The 22,425-nt window shown below is 41.5% G+C and overlaps 1 protein-coding gene and 1 pseudogene across 1 annotated transcript in view; both read right to left on the bottom strand.

The window, feature by feature from the left end:
• LOC121453272 (transcription initiation factor TFIID subunit 4B-like) overlaps positions 1-3,098 on the bottom strand; it is a 113,590-nt gene extending 110,492 nt beyond the window's left edge. The window contains exon 1 of the mRNA XM_041659880.1: positions 2,426-3,098. Within this exon, the coding sequence (XP_041515814.1) occupies positions 2,426-2,768 (343 nt within the window). The 5' untranslated portion in view covers positions 2,769-3,098. The remainder of the gene's footprint in view (positions 1-2,425) is intronic.
• A 113-nt stretch (positions 3,099-3,211) lies between these two features.
• Positions 3,212-22,425, bottom strand: part of LOC121453196 — a 29,656-nt pseudogene continuing 10,442 nt past the window's right edge.

Below are 22,425 nucleotides of genomic sequence, written 5' to 3' on the forward strand. Positions count from 1 at the left end.
AGATCTGGTGCCCACTTCTAGTGTGCAAGCATACATGCAGGCAGAACACTGTATACACAAGTTTTAAAAAAAAGTAAAGAGAAGTTTTACAACAAATCTGTGTTACCTTTCAGCACTGACGCTCCACGAAATATACTTTACACACTCATATGGCAAACACAGCCAGGCATACAGGGTATAGCTAAATAGACATGGACTCAAAGTCCCATTGGCTTCAGTGAGTTACTTGCCTGGCATTGGGGAATTATCTACCCTTACAGACCTCTTTTCCCACTATGAGAGAATAAAAATATAAATAATGTATTAAAAGTGACTACCATGATGCCAGGTGGTGGTGGTGCACACCTTTAATCCCAGCACTTGGGAGGCAGAGACAGGTGGATCTCTGTGAGTTCAAGGCCAGCCTGGAGTGAGTTCCAGGACAGGCTCCAAAGCTACAGAGAAACCCTGTTTAGAAATGAATGAATGAATGAATGAATGAATAGATGTGGTGACTGCCATGGCAAGCCCTCAGTTAATAACTTGCTACAACTAAGCAACAAGCTTTCCCTCTTGACAATTTTCTATTTTTGACCGTTTCTGAAAAAAAAAAAAAAAATCAATGACTAGGCAAGAATGTATATTGTAACAAACCAGCAGGTAATTTCATTCAAATACATTCCCCACCACCTTGTAAGACTGTAGGCAGGGTAACAATTTACAACTGGCAAACACTGTATCCAATGATTACTGTTGTGGAGGTACCCTGTGTACTCCACTTGTACTCAGAGTGTGTGAAATGTGCGGAACATAATGTGCTCAGGATGTCCATAAACAAACACAGTATTCACTCCCAGTCTTAATTAGGAATACCATTGCTACCGTGAAACACCAGGACCAAAGCACCCTAGAGAGGAAAGGCTTCACTTCACTCAGTTTCATATAAAGTTTTTCATCAAAATCACTGAGGACAGGAACTCAAGCAGGGCAGGAACCTGGAGGCAGGAGCTGATGCAGAGGCCACGGAGGTTCCGGAGAGGCTTATTATTATTAGCTTGCTCCCCGTGGCTTGCTCAATCTGCATTCTTACTGAACCCCAGGCCACCATGCCTGAGATGGTACCACCCACAATCACTCTCCCAGCAATCACTAATTAAGAGTGTGCCCTACAGGCCTGCTTACAGCCCTATCTTCTGAAAGAAGGCATTTTCGTGGTTGAGGCTTCCTCCTCTCGGATGATTTCAGTTTGTGTGAAGTTGACATAAAACTATTATACACACTCCCTCTCCCCACAAAAAAAAAAAAAAAAAAAGGAGCCTCTCCTTTTGCTAGTGGATACTAAAGAAATTTTTTCTATTAATGTTTGTTTCCACTTCTTTACCATCCAAACCAACGTTCTCTTTCTGGGGGGGGGGGGGGGTGTTGAGACAGGATTTCTCTGTGTAGCCCTGGTAGTCCTAGAACTCGCTCTGTACTCCCGGCTGTCCTCGAACTCAGAGATACACGTGCCTCTGTGCCGCCGGAGTGCTGGGATTAAAGGTGTGCCACCACCGCTAGGCTTAACTGTAGTTCTCTTGACAGTTTTTTATTGCTAACTACCAATATATTCCATTTCCACTTTCTGCTTAGCAAAATTAATGGAAGACGAATTCAAGATATTTTTCAATCAAGGAACACATGACAACACAGTCAGATATTTACAATATGTAAAATATCACAAAGCAAAACAGCCCAACTCAAGTCTCCAGTGGAGAAAAAGCAGCCAAAGACTCATTAACACTCTCACATCGTATCAAATACAACAGTTGCAGGTTTCTGATTTGTCAACCCGGGCACTTGTTCCCTACTAGAAGGACTCTTTTGCACACTAAGAAGAAGTAGAAAGCAGCATTCCGTCAGATGCTGTGGCACGCACAAGTAATCCCACCTCTTGGAAGGAGACAACAGGAGTTCAAGGTCATCCTCGCTACACTGGGAAGGCTCAAAGCCAGCCCGGAATAAGAGAGATCCTGTCTCAAAGCGGCGGCAGGGGGGGGGGGGGGGGGGCGGGAGGGCGGGGGGATCACTTTTGCAGTAAACTTATTCTAACTTGCTTAAATTAAGAAACCCCTTCGTCTTAAGTTTCAAAATCTTTTCTTTTAAAAAGTCATCTTTTTACTGGACCTTTCTCCACAAGAAAATTAACTCCAGCTAGTCCCTACGTCCCCATTGGGGTGCCTGGCAACACCTCCAGGGCAGTCTAGAACGTGCGTCTGCCAGTCTGTGTCCACAGGGTGAAAAGATTGTTTTCCTCAATACCAAACGCAGAGATGAACCTAGAGGTTGCGTGAATGCTAAGCCCAAAGCACCGCCCACACGCAACATCAACCTTAGGAAGTTCCTCGGAGATACAGGGGGGCTGCCCGGTCCCCGAGTCACCTCCGGCGAGCAGAGGTGATAAACATACCTGGAGGCAGCTGCAAATTAGCAGGCAGCTGGATCGTCGTGGTGCCCGGAGTTTTCACGGTGACTATCTGAGGAGCTGGCAGCCTGGGGCTGCCGAGTTTAGGAAGAGCCGTGACAGGAACCACTTTGGTCACTAGCGTCCCCACTGGGGATGGCAGGGGCTGGGGCGCCACGGACTCCACGCAGACACTGCCAGGAGGAGCCTTAGTCACAGGACCCAGGGCCCCCGGGGTGCTCTCCACCCGCACGGGCAGCGCGGCGGCGGGGGCCATGCTCACGGTCCCCGAGGCGCTCGCGACCACCGGAGCAGCGGCGCCCGGCGGCTCCGTAAGGCCCGCTGGCATGCCCTCGGGGACTCAGCGGCAGCGGCGCTGCCCTTTCCGGAGCTGAGGCGAGGCGAACCGGGGCAGGCGGCAACACAGTCGGGCGCAGTCCGGGCGCCGCAGCATCGCGGGGCACAAGCGCTCTCCTGGCCCGGCCGGCGGCGACCCCACCGGGCACTCCCTCCGCCAGCGGCGCCCACACGTGCGCGCCTCAGCCCCGGTCCCGCCGCAGAAGCGCCCGGACGGGCAGCTCCCTCGGGCCGTCACTTCAGTTCCCACCCGGGGAGCTTTTACTCAGCGCTTCCCCGCCAAAAATTTCAAAGCCCTACAGACCCGCGGCGTCCACCAGCGCCCCACACGCGCTCCGCACTGGCCGCGGCGCCGCGCTGCCAGCCATGTTTATATAGCCACGCGGAGCCCGTGCGCACGCGCCCTGGCGGCCCCCTCCGGCCGGGGCTTCCCTGCTATCCGGCCTTCTGATTGGCCGGCGAGAGGACTCGCGCTCGTGACGTCACGAGGGCCGGCTCGGGAGTGGCTCGGACTCTTCCCCCACTGCGAGCGCTGAGGCGCAGGGTCCGGGAAGTTGTCACGTGCGGGGCGAGCTGCGGCGGCCGAGCTGCGACCCGGCGTCCCCGCGGGCTGCCCGGGCAGTCGCCTCGGGGCGCCTGCGCCCGCCGTCCCCAGGAGCGACGCTTTAGGAGATGAGTGCAGAGAACTGATTCTGCGGAAGGCAGAATTCAGGAACTCAATCCCGCTTTGGGTTTGTCTGGTTCCTGTTTATTCGGCAGCACTGAAAAGCCTTCCAAAATTTTTTTCACTCCTGTTGACCTTGTAAAAATCAGAACCGTGTATAATTTTATCGTCTTTAAAAATATATTGCCGGGCGGTGATGACACACGCCTTTAATCCCAGCACTCGGGAGGCAGAGGCAGGAGGATATCTGAGTTCCAGGCCAGCCTGGTCTACAAGAGCTAATTTCAGGACAGTCTTCAAAGCTTCAAAGAAACCCTGTCTTGAAAAACCAAATTTAAAATATATTTGTGAGATATTACTTTAGACTTGAAATACCTAAAACAAACTGGAAAAGAATTTTTATTCCTCCTCACCAGCTTATATGTCTCTGTTAGTGTATTTGCTCCTTTTTTGAATATTTTGAGTTTTTGGTTTGGTTTTTGTTTTGTATTTTTAGATGGGGCCTCCCTGTTTAGCCTGGTTAGCCGCTTTCCTCTGCCTCGCCAGTTCCTCTCCACCTGAAATTGTCTGTTAGACTCTCCCACTGTCTTCGAGGATGTTGCCAAACGTGAGCATTCTGGCCTTGAAAGTGTGCTGCGCCTTCTGTGTCACTTTCCTGAGTGCTGACCATTTCCTAACTTATTTAAATTGTTTATGTGACAAATTCTGGGAAATTGGGACAGGACTTCGGGTTCTTCGTCTACAAATTCCAGCTCTAAGATCCTAAGTGCCTTAGTGAAGCTGCTCACAGTCCTTTAGAGACATTCTCCAGAACGTAGCAGGGGAAGATGCCGTTACCGCCTACCTGTCACGGGATCGTTTTGTAGTGATTTACACTAACTGTACTGAGGGAAATTTGGCATATATACAGGTGCTTACCTCAGAGAGGGTTTCCCGCAAATAAATATGTGGAAATTGTAATGGTATTATGAAATAGGGCCTCTGGGACATGATTAAATCATGAAGCTCTTATTAAAAGATAACCCACCCCCTACAAATTAGCAAGTATGTGAGTATTTCTGGTAACATGATTTAAGCGCGCGTGACACAGCACTTCATAACCTACAGATATGCAAATAGTACTTGTTGCAGTAAGGTGTGGGGATGAAAGCCTAGAATCCCAGCCCTGAGAAGATTCAGGCAGAAAGATCCAGAGTTCAAAGCCATGCTCTGTCTCAGCAGTCTTGACTACACAGCAGGTTCCAGGCCAGTCAGGCCTACATAGCAAGACACTCTCTTTAAAAAAAAATTAAATATTAAACATTAAAATAATCAGTGCTGGAGAGATGGCTCTGTGGTAAGCACACCTACTGCTCTTTCAGAGGAACCGAATTCAATTCCCAGCACCCACATCAGATGGCTCTCGACCACCTGTTACTCCAGCTCCAGCGATGTGTGACACCCCAGTTCTCTGTGGACATCTGCACTCACGTACCCACACACAGACACATACATGTAATTAAAAATAAAAGAATAAAAGAATCAGCCAAGCTTCACAGTGTACACCTTTAACCCAACACTGGAAAGGCAGAGACAAGCAATGGATCTCTGTGAGTTCAAGGCCAACATGGTCTACACAGTAAGTTCCAAGTCAGCCAGGGCTATGTAATGAGACCTGTTAGGTATTTCATAAGACAAGTCTCTCCGCCAACGCAAATAGTTCCAATCAGACCAAATTAAACCAAATTAAAAGACACCCATGTTTAATGCTACGCTCCCAGGTGAATTCAGGAAAGCATGGAGAGGGAAGAGAGGAAAGAGGAGACCACATGATACCCAGGGACCATATATTCATTCTCTGGGGGGCAGTTTAAGTAGCCTGTGGGAGTGGTCTTGACCTTCCCTGGGGAGGGATTACCGTTTGTCAGGCTTTCTTGACCCTCCTTGGGGAGGGGTCTTATTTCAGGAGCCCCCAGGCAAAAAATCTAGACTTTTTGTATAAAGGGTTATTAGGGAGCTGGTGTGATGCCTCAAAATAATAAAACAATAACAATAATCAAACAAAGCACTCATGGGAACTTGAGGTCAGAAGATTGTATCAAGTTTGAGGCCAGCCTGGGCTGTGATGTGGGATTCCCCTCTGTATGCTGTGAATACCATTGGTTAATAAAGAATCTGCAGGGCAGAACAGAGCTACACGAGTGGGAGGGGACAGGACTAAACTGAATGCTGTGAGAAAGAAGGCAGAGTCAGAGAGAAGCCACGTAGCCCATGCCAGAGGCATACACAGGACAGAATTTTGCCCGGTAAGCCACAGCAACGTGGTTAATCGAAATGGGTTAAATTAAGGTATAAGAGTTGGCCAATAAGAAGCTAGAGCTAATTGGCTAAGCAGTGGTTTAATTAATACAGTTTCTGTGTGGTTATTTTGGGGCTGAGCAGCCAGGAATGAAAGGGCTGTAGTTTGAAACCCTGTTTTGTCTGCCGAAATTGAACAAACTCATTAATAAATACTTTGCAGCGAGTTCTAAAAGAATTCCTGTGCCTCTCCTAATGTGCATGGTAAGGTCAAGATAAAAAGATGACCACCTCAGAAGCCATTCCTTACCAGATGACCAACTCTGTGTTTCTCTTGTATGTCTCAGACTTTAGATATCTGCTGGATAGGTTGTCATGGCAATTACTTAGATACAGAGGAATGGAATTATCACAGTATGTGTGCAAGTCAGGAGACAACTTTCAGGAGTCAACTGCTTCCTTCTACCAGATGGGTTCTGGGCATTGAACTCAAGTCATCAGGTTTGGTCACAGACACCTTTACTGGCTAAACCATCATACTGGCTTAGGGTAGTATTTTTGTTGCAGCATCCAAAATGTCAAAGATAGCAAGTAATCTGTCATTCAGAACTTTTTCTTCTCCATCCTCACTTGTGATCTAGAAGTCTCCACTTTTTCCACTGTCTGTCTCACATGTCCACTCCAGGGAAAACCTCTGTTCGTGCTGGATGTAATAATGAAAGTTTATAAACCCAGGAAATGGAGGCAGGAGGGTGGCCAGCTTTGGCAGTCCATGTCTCAAAACAAACTGAACTCATATGGTGACCCAATTCATTTACAGCTCTCCTCATCCCGCACCCGAAGCATTCTACAATTTTCCTGCTCTCTTACACTGATGCTGACTCCCCAAATGAAGTTCAGGAAATGGACCTTGACAGTACTAAGCAGCTCCTGGGTGCCACTCACTGGAATGCACTTCCTTTTATTTTTATGATTACTCCATTGTAAGGGACTTAACAGGGTAGTTAAAGGCAGAAGCACAGTAGTAGAAAAGAGTGTTTGCCTAGGATGCTTTAGACTCATGGGCTCCTAAAAATCCCTGCTGTTAAAAGAGAGATTTATACAAACAAAACAAAACACTGTCTCTACCCTAGTGCCTTGGGCATACAAGGTATTTAATGATTACTTGCTAAGAGGATGGACTGAATAGAGACAAGCAACATTCAAGCAAAGCAAAAGTAGTGTAAGCTATTTAAAGTTTAGTTTAGTTTATCAAAAACTGGGTAGATGGGTTAGCCTTTATTTTTCTGGTCCAGGACAGCCACCACACCTGACCTTTTTCTTTTCTTTTTCTGAATTCCCACCCCCACTTTGATGAAAGCCTCTGTCTCATTCTGGGCTAGGGAAAAGTCATGCCCACAAAACACTGGCCCTGAATATTTTGTCAACCATGCACTTTTTTGATATTGTATTTTAATTACTGTGCTGGCTGGTTTTTTTGTAAGCTTGACACAGACTGGAGTTATCCAAAAGGAAGGAATGTCAAATGAGAAAATGCCTATAGGGCTGGAGGGACAGTTCAGCAGTTAAGAGCACTGGCTGCTAGTCCAGAAGATGTGGGTTCAAATCCCAACACCCACATGGCAGCGAACAACTGTCTGTAACTCCTGCTCTAGTTGATCTAAGACCCGCACACAGACATACATGCAGGCAAAACACCAATGTACATAAAATACAACTAAATAAATTTAGAGAGAGAGAAAGAGAAAAACAGAGAGAGAGAGAGAGAGAGAGAGAGAGAGAGAGAGAGAGAATGCCTCCCCCTATGATTGGTGGGGGAGGGTCCAGCCCATTCTGGGTGGTTCCATCCCTAGGCTGTAAGTCCTGGGTTATATAAAAAAGCAAGCTGAGCAAACCAAGGAAAGGAATCTAGTAAGTAGCACATTCCATGGCTTCTCCATCAGTTTCTGCCCCCGGGTTCCTGCCCTGCTAGAGCCCCTGGCCTGAATTCCTTTGGTGATGAACAGTGATATGGAAGTTTAAGTCAAATAAACACTTTCCTCCTCAACATGCTTTATGGTCATGGTGTTTCATTGAAGTAGCAATGACCCTAACTAAGGCAACTACAGTCCCTATTTCCATTTACTCCCTCCAGACTCTCCCATGAACCCCTCTCTGCTGTCCTTCAAATTCATATTCCCTTTTTTCATCAGTTGTTATTGCACGCATATACGCATTTGTATATACACATATATTCCAAAAAATAACATGTGGAGTCCATATAGTGTTACTTGTAGGCTGTCTTCATTGCTCTTTTGCACTAGACAACCAATTGGTGTGCTTGTCCCTGGGGAGGGACACTCCTCCAGTTCTCAGTTTTACTCAGTTGCCTGAAATTCGTTGTGTAGACTTGAGGCCTAATGAGGCTTTTCCTTGTCCACTTTCTGTTCTAACGTGCATTGCCAACCCCAAATTATCTTTTTATATCTTCCAACTTTATATACTTTACACCTCTTCAGTGAATTTGTTTTCAGAATCTGGTAACAAAAAAAAAAAAGTAACTATAACTATCATGTCAATTACCTCAGAGACCAAAGAAGGAGATAATATTAACTGAGTAAGCAGGAAGTGCAAACAAGTGACATGCAAAAAAATGTGAGATAAGACAGAAACATCTGGCTGCCTGGACAGTCACCCAAGGTTCCTCTTCAGTCTACAGGCCTAGCTTACCTGACAGACTTTTCTGTGAAGTAGGATATTCCTCCCTTGTGTTGGCAAAATTCAATAGTCCTTTATTTTGTGTCCTACTTGTCCAATTTGGACAGCATACTGTCAGCAGTTGAGACAAGAGCACTTTCTTGCCCAGTGGCTACCTCTTGCAACAAAGAAAGTAAACTCCATGTGAAGTTTCTTCGATGTTTATCGTCTTCTCTAAATTATGTTGGTGCTGCCAGGAGCACACATGTCTCCTTGTCATTGAAAAAAGAAAGAAAGAAAAGGACCTGTGTTATTAAAACATCTTAAATGCCATATTCTGTAGATCTCTGAAGTGTTTGAAGACTTTCTATTTAAAATATATCTGTTTGACCTTAATAACATACCTAGTATGTTAGATTGTAATGACTAACTACTAACTTGCATTTCTTTATATCATAATTACTTGGTAATAACTTTCAAGGACTAGAAATTTGCATTACATTGTTAAATGAGCTGTATAGGTACAATACCTTGAACAAGGTAAGATATGTATGTATAGTATATTCTAACAAAAATAAACTTAAACTTGTATCAATATGCAAAAATCTGTATCAATGTAAAATATTTAAAACTAGCAGTGGCTTTTTCTGGTTTAAAAGTAGATTCAATAATCTGTCTTTTTCTCCTATTTCTATATTACCCTTTTTTATTTTTAGAGTAGATTCAATGATCCTTATATCCTACCATATCTATATATTTTGGCCCTTTACAGCTGAGGCATTAGCAAGGTAAGAGTTGGCTGTGGCTTGTTCATTTTTCTCTCAGATCTTTTAGCATTTGCCCCATACCTGGCTCCAGGTTTTTCTTATTAGGACCAATTAGAACTTATGCAACAATTGGCGCCCTACATGAGGCAAGTACATCCAAATAAAATCTGAGAGAGCCTGGGAAGGAATTCTAGACACAAAAGAACAGCTTCTTGGTAGCAGCATTTTCTCAGGTTGGCTCTGTTTGCTAGAGGCAAGCAGAAGTAAGGCTCCTTTAAGAGAGGCTTTCAGACTCAGCATTAGTGGTAGAAACCATGCAGCTATTTTAAGAAGCCCTGTTACCAAACACTTAAATGGTGTTTATGAGCAGCCCACAGCATGCTTCTTGTTAGTAGCATGGACCTAAAAACTTCACAGAGTTTTAGCAATAAACATGAGTCTCACCAGTACCCCACCCATAAAGATAGAAACTCAGGAAGTCAAGAGTGGGGTGGAGCCAGCTGGTAAACCCGCCACTTTAATCCTAGTCATTCCACATAGCAGATTAAAGATTCATGTTGTTATAAAAAGATAGAGATATACAATGATGACAGATTCAGATGAAAAATCCTCTAAAAAATTTAAAGTATATATATATATATATATATATGTGTGTGTGTGTGTGTGTTTTATTTATATATGTGTATATATACATACAAACAGACATATATATATATATATATATATATGCTTAGGAGAGAAAAGAAAAAGGATGGAGGAAATCTTTAAAAAAGAAATAGAAGCAAGGCAGTGGTGGTGCATGCCTTTAATCCCAGCACTTGGGAGACAGAGGCAGCCTGATTTCTGTGAGTTCTAGACCTACCTGTCTATAAAGCTAGTTCCAGGGCAGCTACACTGTTGCACAGAGAAACCTTGTCTTGAAAAACCAAAAAGAAAAAAAAACCAGAGTAATAAACAAACAAAGAAAAAAAAACAAACATAAAGATGGAAAATACACAGAGAGTCTGGACACTGTATGTTATTGTGTTGTTTTTGAATTATTTGACTGATGAGGAAGAAGCAACAGTTGCTAAAAGACATTTGATTATAAATGCCACTGGATTAAACCAACCTATATATTTAAAAAATACCTTGACCTCAAATTTTAAGTCAAAAGATGTTACTTTGGGAAAGAGGTTATGCTTTTATTTTCACAGGAAATGAAAGGCTGTGGATTTATTCTGGGTTAAGAAAAATTAGGTTTGATAGAGGAAGACTCCCGAAAAAATCTCAGATAGGAGCAGATGGCCCAGATAAGCCAATGTCTCAGAGCTCCTCTGTTGCTGTTTACTCTGATTTCTATATCCAGAACACTTTCAAGGTGACTGCTTGAAGTAATCCAGCCTTGCAGAATATTATAGTCAGGGTTTGACCATAATCCTAAATTTTCTCAGGGTTTCCCAAAGATTATCAGAAACCTTTAATGAATAGAAAGTAGCCTAGGAAACTACATTATGGATGTTTGTTTAAAGTGTTGGTTAAAGGTAATTATGGATAATGTTCAGTAAAAAAATAAACAAAGGAGATTAGATTCAGGGTTCTTGTTTTGAAAAGAAAAATATCGGGAAATGCTGTGGGATAATGCTTTGTACATTGTAAAGATTTGTCACTAATATTGGTTTAATAAAATACTGATTGACCAGTAGTCAGACAGGAAGTATAAGCAGCACAACCAGTCTAGGAAAACCTGGGAAGAGAAAAAGCAGAGAGTAAATTACCAAACAGATGCAGAGGAAGGAAGATGAGAATGCCTTACTGAGAAAAGGTACCAAGCTACATGGCTAAATATAGATAATAATTATGGGTTAATTTAAGTTGTAAGAGCTAGTTAGTAATAAGCCTGAGCAATAGACCAAACAGTTTATAATTAATATAAGCCTGTGTGTGTTTATTTGAGACTGAATGGCTGCAGGAACAGGAAGGACAGGAACTTTTGTCTACAGGTGTGTCTTTCATTAGGCTGAGAAAGTTTTCTTTTATAATTTTATTGAAGATCTGGCCCATGCCATTGATTTGTGATTCTTCTTTCTTATCTGTGCCTATAATTCAAAGGTTTGGCTTTTGTTTTGTTTTTAATTTCCTGTGTCTTCCTTTCCTATGTATTTAAAATTATTTCCTGATTATCGCTTATTTGGTCTAGACTCTCTATTTCTCTTTGAAACCTGATATTCTGTCTTCTGATTGGTTGATTTTACTTGTCAGGCTTTCCTTTGAGTTTTCTAGTTAGGCTATTGGTGTTCCAACTCCACCTTTTTTTCTACTTGAGTCCACTGCAATGCTTCTGTTTCTTTATTGGACTGTCATCATCATTTTAATCAACCTGAAGTTTGAGTTTTCTTGAGCATCACTCTGGCTTCTTGCTGTTACTGTGCTGTTTCTTTCTGTCTTCTTTGAACTCCCTGAATTCTCTGTAGAAATGACTGTTCTTTTTAATTTCTTTGTCCTGAAGTACATCTAGGTAATTCTCATAACCAAATATTTCTATATGACTGATATGTTTGGGGGAGAATATACTGGCTTTCTCTTTCATTTTGGTGGTATTACCATGGAATTATCTAAGCATGTGGACTTCCTTTGTTAGTTTTAAGTTTGCTATGGATAGAGCAGTGTAGGTGAAAAGAGAAAATGTGGGGACACGTTGGGACTGTCTTGAGTAGAATGGTGTCATCTGGGCAGAGCAGACTGAACTGGTATACAGGATTTTCTTCCTGTTCTAAGATGGAAATGTGGGGTGTTAAGTCTGATTGGAAAGGTTGAATCTAATGTAAGAGAATCCTGTAGTATGGCATATAGGTAGTGAGGACACTGGCCCAACCCAGACATCCTCTGCAGTGAAGGCTGGAAGCTAAAACTAGACCTGTGTACTGGTTGTGGGACCCAGGCAAAATCTTTTAAATTATGAAAAAGGCATATATGAAAAGATCACGATTAGCCACTCACCAGGCCAGGCCCTATAGAAGAATGTGAGAAGTCTGGATATGCAGTAGAATGGTAGAGGCAGTGCAAAAAAAGGTTCTGGGGGTGGACAAATGTATGGAAGGTCCATGAAGAAGCCTAGATGGTGGCTAAAGTAAAGAAGAAGGTGGTGGAATTAGACCAGAACATATACTTGGGACCCTACAGAAGCCTAGAGGTCACTAGTAAAAGGCACTGGTGCAGTATGAAAAATTTCCACACTAGCCCAGAATGAAGTATAACACAGGTTTAAATATTTGGGATAATCTCACAGAAAGAGGTCTGATCCACAGTCCTCTGCATGTACTGTGAACCAGAACTGAATCCAGCAGCCCAAGGCCCTTATGCTCATTTTGTCTACATATATGACAACTTGGCCATGGTACATGACAACTTGGCCAAAGTGTGCCAGTATTCAAAAGGCTATTGATTGGAGTTCCCACAGCACTTCCCATTTTGTCTAAATGAGAGAGTTCTAAGTCTAATACAAAACTATGCACAAAAAGAACAAATATAAAGTATAAAAATTAGAGTTATAACCAGCATGAACAACATCAAGCAAGAAACATATGATAATGTTTCAATAGTTATCCTATCCTAAAAAAATATGTCTTATATTAGATATAGCTTGGCTAAGTAATGAGAGGAAAGTAACAAGACTATTTAGTCTTTAACCCCATCAAATATAACTCCAGTATAACAGACACTGAGAGAAAAATTAATAAATGGGACCTCTTGAAACTGAAAAGCTTTTGTAAAGCAAAGGACATGGTCAACAAGACAAAACAACAGCCTATAAAATGGGAAAAGATATTCACCAACTGCACATCAGACAGAGATCTGATCTCCAAAATTTACAAAGAACTCAAGAAATTGGTCATCAAAAAACCAAATTATCCAATTTGAAAAAACTGGATGGAAACAAATAGAAGACCCAGATATTGATCCACACATCTTTGGACACCTGATTTTTGATAAAGAAGCAAAAATATCAAATGGAAAAAAGAAAGCATATTTAACAAGTGGTGCTGGCATAACTGGATTTCAACATGTAGAAGAATAAAAATAGACCCATATTTATCACCATGCACAAAACTCAAGTCAAAGTGGATCAAAGACATCAACATAAAGCCAGACACACTGAACCTTATAGAAGAGAAAGTGGGAATGCATTGGTACTGGAGACCACATCCTAAATATTACCCCAGCAGCACAGACACTGAGAGAAACAATTAATAACTGGGACCTCCTGAAACTGAAAAGCTTCTGTAAAGCAAAGGACATGGTCAACAAGACAAAACAACAGCCTACAGAATGGGAAAAGATCTTCACTAACCCCACATCAGACAGAGGTCTGATCTCCAAAATACACAGAGAACTCAAGAAATTGGTCACCAAAAGAATACATAATCCAATAAAAAAAGGAGTACATATCTGTTTAGAGTCCTTAATTGATCTCTCCTAATATGTGCCTTTTCTGTTCTAATGTTCTGTAAACCTATTTTAAAACCTAGAAGATCAGCAGAATCTCCTCTTTATATTTTCTCAGGAGTAATTTGTATTCCCCAATTAGGCAAAACTATATTTCTTCAAACATTCTAAAGTATCTACATTTGAATCAGATAGCAAATGTCATCTATGTAATGGTAAACTATAGATTTATGGGATTGCTTACATATTATTTCCAATGGCTGACTTAGAAAATATTGTCACATGTTAAGGCTATTGTGCATTCCCTGTGGGAGAATGGTCCATTGATAGCTCCTAGTAGGCAGAAACTTATTATAAGTAGGCATTATGACGGCAAAATTTTCTCTGTCCTTTTTGTGTAGAAGTATAATGAAGAAATAATCTTTCAAATCATTAACTATAGAAACACATTCTTTATGCAATAGGGAAGACAAGAAATTCCAGATTGTAAAGGACCCATTGGTTGAATCACCTTATTGACAGCTCTTAGATCTGTCACCATTCTCCATTTTCCAGATTTCTTTTTAACAATAAATACAGAAGAATTCCAAGGACTAGTTGATTCTTCAATATAGTGAGCATCCAATTGCTCCTGTACCACCTGTTCTAAAGGCTGCAATTGTCTTCCGTTAAAGGCCATTGTTTAACCCATATTGTTTCCTTAGTTAACATTTTTTACATGAATTTAGTTAACATAAATTTTTGACTCATACTCATGTTTATTCTATCATTCACAGCAGTATGGTATTTTACAACAGGCACTAGATTTATTAAAATTTTTCTGGGGAGATGTGTCTCCACAGTGACTGGGAATGACTGGACCATGTTTGACTTGAGGTCCTGTGAGAGGCCCCCAAGATGTTTCCCAATGGTAACTTGTTGCTTTGTTTGTCCCTTGTTAATCTATATTCATTGGTTCAGTATTGACCTTTGCCATATTTTCTATATAATCCAGAAGGTTCAAACCTTCTATTTTTGTCATCCACAGAGGAAACATTCTTTCTGGGAATGTCTTATCTACAGTCTTTTCTCAGATATCCTATTCAACCACAATTAAAACATTTGACATTTTGATGTCTCCTCATACCTTTGGAAATTGCTTTTCTATTCAAGCCTCAGTATTACATTCGAATGACTCAACAATGACTGTGTGCAGGATCCATTCATGCATTGATCCTGATCTGACATTTAAAGGATCAAGTCCTTTTTGCATTCTACGTTGTCATTTTCAAACTCCAGAGTTTCAATAAGTATTTATCTAGCTACCCCATATATGTACAGGTTTATTCTACCTATGTAAAAAGTCACTAAAGGGTTCTTTGGGGACTTGTATGAACTTAGTATATGATTCAGTTTTTTTCCCTGATTCTTTAATCCTGTCCCAACATTCGAGGCTGCTAAATAGTATAGGGACAAGATTGTTATTTGTAAATAGCTTGAGTCTATGGATCAGTATGACTCTCACTAAGACTTTGATCTTGGGAAGCTTTAAATACTTTTACTCTAGCTTGCTGTTCTAAGGCTTTAGCCTCCTTGTTGCGGGAGCTTCTTCAGCTCCTTCAGCCAATAGCCACTGAGACACCAGCCCATTGGGGTGTGGGTCTCTCTCTCTCTTTAACAAAGTAGCAACTGCCCTCCTCTTGCTCTCTTGCTTCCAGCTCCTCTTCTGGTGACTAGGTTCCTTTCCTGATTGCGCAGAGGACTGTTGTCTGGGACAGTGATCTGTAAGTTTTCCCCTTTAAATAAATAACTGTTCTATTAATAATAATTCCAAACCAGTGTGGGATTGTTTATGACTTATGCCTTTATCTGGCACCCAATGTGGGGCAACTGCATCCACATCAAGCTTTGGGAAGTAATTCTGGGCAGAAAAGAATAGAGTAAAGCATGGCTTCTTGGTAGCAGCAATTTCTTGGGGCTGCTCTGCTTGCTAGAGGCAAGTAAGCACTCTCATCTAAGAGAGGCTTCCTGACTCAGTTTTAGCTGCAAAACCTTGCAGCTCTTTTAAGAGGTCCTGCATGAACACTTAAACAGTGTTTATGTAAAGCTAAATGTATGCTTTTCGGTTTTCAGCCGTAGCAGGAAAAAAGCTGCACCATTTTAAAATGCTAGTTTTCTGGGCCTTCCTGCCAGGGTAAACTCTGACTCTTTCAGGCAGGCAGTCAGACTGTGTGTGGTCTGTGAGCAGAATGCTGCAGCTTGCTTGCTGGCAAGGACCTTGAAACGCCAGAGAGTTGTGGTGTTGTGGTGATAAACATGGCTACAGGCAGTACCTCTGCCATGAGGCTGGAAAACAAAGGAATGGGCTGGATACAGCCATCAAAGCCATGGCTTTAGTACTACCAATATTGCTTGGTAAATTAAAGAAGCATGTGGTCACAAAAAGAGAGATATACAGTAAAAGAAAGATTCAAAGTCAAAGAAAACTTCTAAGTGGTTTACAGTGTGATAAAAAATATATGTAAGCTAAAGGTTAAAGTTCTTAAAAATAAAAAAGAAAGAAAGAGACGAGTAGAGTGTGGTGGTACACACCTTTAATCCCAATGCCTGGGAGGCAGAGGCAGCCAGATCTCTGTGACTTCAAGGTGTGGTAGCACACATCTTTAAATCCCAGCACTGGGAGGCAGAGACTGGAGGATCTCTGTGAGTTCAAGGACAACATGGTCTACAGAGGGAATTCCAGGACAGCCAAAGATATGCAGAGAACCTGTCTCAAACAGTAAAAGTAAAAATAAAAGAAATAGAGGTTAAAGTAAAGCCACATAAAGATGGAAAATACACAGAGAATCTTGATACTGTATGCTATTACGCTCTCTTTGAATTGTTTAAAAGCTGAGGAAGGAGCAACAGCTGCTAACAGATATTTGTTTATAAATGCTGCTGAACTAATCCAAGATAGGTACTTTGAAAGTACCTTGACTTCAAAATTGAAGTCAGAAGGTATGTTACTTTAGAGAAGAGATTTTGCTTTTGCTTCCACAGAAACTGAGAGGCTGTGGATTCATTCTGAGTTAAGAAAAATCTGGTTCGATCAAGGAAGACCACAGAGAAATCTCTTGTAGGAACAGATGGCTTGGCTGTCAAGGGTTCTACATCCAGAACAGATTCAAGACTGCTGCCTGAAATGATCAAGACTCACTGGATACTCCAGTCAGTACTTGATTATAACTCTAAATTTTCTTTAGGTCCCCATAAGATTATTAGCGCCCTCAACCAGCAAGAAGTAGCATGGAATACTATGCCCACATTCCCAAAAGATGGACTATGGGTATTTTCCTTTGTTAAAAAAAAAAAGAGGGGGAAGTGGTGCGGGAGGATTATCTGTACTCTGTCAATCATGTTTTAAATAAATGCTGATTGGCCAAGCAGGAAGTATTTGTGGGTCAACCAGACAAGAGATAGAGGGTAATAAGAAAACTGAGCTAATGGGCCAATCAGTTTTATAACTTATGGAGATATCTGTGTGATTTTCTTTGGGGCTTGCCAACTGTGGGTACTGGGTGGGACAGAAACCCCAGCAAGCAGGCCCCTCTTGTTGGGAAATGGTGCAGGACAATTGTCTCTATTCTGTCAATCATATTTTAAATAAACGCTGATTGGCCAGGCAGGAAGCATAGGTGGGAAAACAAGACAGGAAGTAGAGGCAGGGCAGGGAGAACAGGAGGATTCTGGGAAGAAGGAAGCTCTTCCCCCACTCCTGCCTAGACTTCAAAGAAGCAACATGTAATGTGCTCCACTGTGAAAGGTACTGAGCCACATGGCTAACATAGATTAGAATAATGGGTTAATATAAGTGATAAGTGCTAATAAGTAACCTGAGCTAATGGGCCAATCAGTTTATCACTTATGTAGACCTATGTGTGATTTTCTTTGGGACTTGCTAGCTGTGGGGTACTGGGCGGGACAGAAACCCCAACAGGCAGGCCCCCTCATGTTACACCTCCTCACTACAATAGCACTTCTACTATAACTGCATCCCAACTTCTAGCACTGCTGAGATTAATTGAAGCCATTCATGTGGAGGAAGGAACCCTATTGCTTAAAGTCCATGTTGTTACCATCTCCCTATCAAATGGTGACTGCATGTCATAAGATATTACTGCCTGCTTAATTTCTTTTAATCATTCATATGTATAGGTTTCTATTTATATTCTTTGTATTAGTTTTAAATATTTGCTGGATTTCCAGAAGTAATAACAGAATAAGTAGCTACAACTCTTGGTAAGTCATGTCTGACTCTGAGAGGTACTGGCAAAGTTAAATCCTTTGCCTGTACCTCCTCTTCTTGTTTATCAATTCTGACAAGTTCTTCAATTTATTCAACTCTTTTTATCACTCATTTGTAAAGCCTGAATCTATTGACCTGTAAATATTTCTACTTATATTATCAAATCAATTAATTTCTTGTTCTGATTCTGCACATGATTCCAAGGTTTTAAATTTCCATTAATAATATCTTCTCATAGCCAGGCGGTGGTGGCGCACGACTTTAATCCCAGCACTTGGGAGGCAGAGGCAGGCGGATCTCTGTGAGTTCGAGACCAGCCTGGTCTACAAGAGCTAGTTCCAGGACAGACTCCAAAACCACAGAGAAACCCTGTCTCAAAAAACATAATAATAATAATAATAATAATAATAATAATAATAATAATAATATCTTGTCATCCTTAGACATTATTTGATTGGTGTGTAGATTGCTTCCTGGAGGGATGGTCTACCTTTTAGCTTATCATAAATTTTTAACAGACTTTGATTGTCAATTTCAAAAGTATGATTCCTTTCAGGTAATCTCTCAGTACCCTTTTGTAAAGTTTTGTAACCCATTGACATGAATTTTGCTTGTCAAACTAAGGTTAGCATATTCAATTGTATGAATCCTTTCAGCTAAAGACTGTATCCTTTCTAAAATTTTCTCATTCTTGACTCTGATATCAAACCATTTCTTTAAGGATACAATATGAAAAGCAAAGCTAATTGCCACCATGATCACAAAAAATATATGTACAAGTTAGCTCATGTAGTTCTTGCAGAATTCCATCCTTAGTAGAAACAAAAATGTTGTTAAATTCCTGGATTTTGATATTATCTTGGGGTTGGTTTACAATTTATTTTCAAATATCTTTCTTTTTTTTTTTTTACTGAAGAACTCTTTTTCTCTTTTTTTTATTGAAAGAAAAAAAAAAGAAATTCCCGCCTCCTCCCAGCCTCCCATTTCCCTCCCCCTCCCCCCACTCTTCTCCTCCTCCCCCCACTCCTTTCCCCCTCCCTCTCCAGTCCGAAGAGCAGTCAGGGTTCCCTGCACTGTGGAAAGTCCAAGGTCCTCCCCGCTCCATCCAGGTCTAGGAAGGTGAACATCCATACTTGCTAGGCTCCCACAAAGCCAGAACATGAAGTAGGATCAAAACCCAGTGGCATTATCTTTGGCTTCTCATCAGCCCTCATTGTTCGCCATGTTCAGAGAGTCCGGTTTTTATCCCATGCTTTTTCAATCACAGTCCAGCTGGCCTTGGTGAGCTCCCAATAGATCAGCCCCACTGTCTCAGTGGGTGGCTGCACCCTAGTGGTCCTGACTTCCTTGCTCATGTTCTCCCTCCTTCTGCTCCTCATTGGGACATTGGGAGCTTAGTCCAATGCTCCAGTGTAGGTCTCTGTCTCTATCTCCATCCATTGCCAGATGAATATTCTATGGTGATATGTAAGATATTCATCAGTATGGCTATAGGATAGGGTCATTTCAGGTTCACTATCATCAGCTGCCCAAGGAGCTAACTGGGGACATCGCCCTGGGCACCTGGGAGCCCCTCTAGGTTCAAGTCTCTTGCCAGCCCTAAGATGGCTCCCTTAATTAAGCTATGTGATTCCCTGCTCCTCTATCCAACCTTCCTTTCTCCCAATCATCCCATTTCCCCAAGTTCCCCCCATCCTCCCCTTCTCCCTTTTCTCTCCCCATCTCCCCTTATCCCCGTTCCACCCCACCACCAAGTTCCCAATTTTTGGCCCGGCAATCTTGTCTACTTCCCATACCCAGGAAAACAACTATATGTTTTTCTTTGGGTTCACCTTCTTACTTAGCTTCTTTAGGATATCAAATTATAGAGTCCGTGACCCTTATTTATGGCTAGAAACCAATTGTGAGTGAGTACATCCCTTGTTCCTCTTTTGGGGTCTGGGATACCTCACTCAGGATAGAGTTTTCTATTTCCATCCATTTGCATGCAAAATCCAAGAAGTCATTGTTTTTTACCGCTGAGTAGTACTCTAATGTGTATATATTCCACACTTTCTTCATCCATTCTTCTATTGAAGGACATCTAGGTTGTTTCCAGGTTCTGGATACAACAAATAATGCTGCTATGAACATAGTTGAACAAATACTTTTGTCATATGATAGGGTATCTCTTGGGTATATTCCCAAGAGTGGTATTGCTGGGTTCAGGGGTAGGTTGATCCAGAATTTCCTGAGAAACTGCCACACTGATTTCCAAAGTGGTTGCACAAGTTTGCATTCCCACCAGCAATGGATGAGGGTACCCCTTCCTCCACAACCTCTCCAGCAATGGCTATCATTGGTGTTTTTGATTTTAACCATTCTGACAGGTGTAAGATGATATCTCAAAGTTGTTTTGATTTGCATTTCCCTGATTGCTAAGGAGGTAGAGCATGATCTTAAGTGTCTTTTGGCCATTTGAACTTCCTCTGCTGAGAATTCTCTGTTCAGTTCTGTGCCCCATTTTTTAATTGGGTTAATTAGCATTTTAAAGTCTAGTTTCTTGAGTTCTTTATATATTTTGGAGATCAGACCTTTGTCTGTTGCAGGGTTGGTGATGATCTTCTCCCAGTCAGTAGGTTGCCTTTTTGTCTCAGTGACAGTGTCCTTTGCTTTACAGAAGCTTCTCAGTTTCAGGAGGTCCCATTTATTCAATGTTGCCCTTAATGTCTGTGCTGCTGGGGTTATACATAGGAAGCGATCTCCTGTGCCCATGTGTTGTAATGTACTTCCCACTTTCTCTTCTATCAGGTTCAGTGTGTTCAGATTGATATTGAGGTCTTTGATCCATTTGGCCTTGAGTTTTGTGCATGGTGATAGATATGGATCTATTTTCATTCTTCTACAGGTTGACATCCAGTTGTGCCAGCACCATTTGGTGAAGATACTTTCTTTCATCCATTGTATACTTTTAGTGCCTTTATCAAAAATGAGATGTTCATAGGTTTGTGGGTTAAAATCCAGGTCTTCTATACAATTCCATTGGTCGACTTCTCTGTTTTTATGCCAATACCACATTGTTTTCATTACTGTAGCTCTGTAATAGAGTTTGAAGTCAGGGATGGTAATGCCTCCAGAAGTTCCTTTATTGTATAAGATTGTTTTTGTTATCCTGGGCTTTTTGTTTTTCCATATAAAGTTGATTATGGTCCTCTCAAGATCTGTGAAGAATTTTGATGAGACCTTGATGGGGATTGCATTGAATCTATAAATTGCCTTTGGTAGAATTGCCATTTTTACTATGTTGATCCTCCCAATCCAAGAGCAAGGGAGATCCTTCCATTTTATGGTATCCTCTTCAATTTCTTTCTTCAATGCCTTAAAGTTCTTGTCAAATAGATCTTTCACTTCCTTGGTTAGAGTTACCCCAAGATGTTTTATGCTGTTTGTGGCTATTGTGAAATTTGATGCTTCTCCGATTTCCCTCTCTGCTTCCATATCCTTTGTATGTAAGAGGGCGACTGATTTTTTGGAGTTGATCTTGTATCCTGCCACATTACTAAAGGTGTTTATCAGCTGTAAAATTTCTTTGGTGGAGTTTTGGGGGTCGCTTATGTACACTATCATATCATCTGCAAATAACGAAAGTTTCACTTCTTTCTTTCCAATTCGAATCCCCTTGATCCCCTTATGTTGTCTTATTGCTATTGCTAGAACTTCCAGCACTATATTGAAGAGGTATGGAGAGAGTGGACAGCCTTGCCGTGTTCCTGAGTTTAGTGGGATGGCTTTGAGTTTCTCTCCGTTTAGTTTGATGTTAGCTGTCAGCTTGCTGTAAATAGCTTTTATTATATTTAGATATGACCCTTGTATCCCTAATCTCTCCAATACTTTTATCATAAAGAGATGTTGAATTTTGTCAAATGCTTTTTCAGCATCTAATGAAATGATCATATGGTTTTTTTTCTTTCAGTTTATTTATATAATGGATTACACTGATAGATTTTCGTATGTTGAACCAGCCCTGCATCCCTGGGATGAAGCCTACTTGATCATAATGGATAATTTTTCTAATGTGTTCTTGGATACGGTTTGCCAGAATTTTGTTGAGGATTTTTGCATCGACGTTCATGAGTGAGATTGGTCTATAATTTTCTTTCTTGGTTGAGTCTTTGTGCGGTTTTGGTATCAGGGTAACTGTAGCTTCATAAAAGGAATTTGGCAATGCCTCTTCTGTTTCTATATTGTGAAATACATTAAGGAGTATAGGTATTAGTTCTTCTTGGAAGTTCTGGAAGAATTCTGGTGAAGGGTCTCTAGATGTCTGAGTTATTGTGGTCATTGTTGGACTCCTTGGTTTGTGATTTTCCTTCTATTACTTTCTGTAAGGCTGGATTTGTGGCTACGTATTGTTTAAATTTGTTTTTATCCTGGAAAATTTTATTTTCTCCATTTATAGTTAACGAAAGCTAGGCTGCGTATAGTAGTCTGGGCTTGCATCCATGGTCTCTTAGTTTCTGCAGTACATCTATCCAGGAACTTCTGGCTTCCATGGTTTCCATAGAGAAGTCAGGTGTAAGTCTGATAGGCTTAC

The sequence above is a fragment of the Microtus oregoni genome, unplaced genomic scaffold (genome assembly GCF_018167655.1).
Source record: "Microtus oregoni isolate MIOR12 unplaced genomic scaffold, Mior012 000011F_ref0000422, whole genome shotgun sequence".
In the NCBI taxonomy this organism is placed as follows: domain Eukaryota; kingdom Metazoa; phylum Chordata; class Mammalia; order Rodentia; family Cricetidae; genus Microtus; species Microtus oregoni.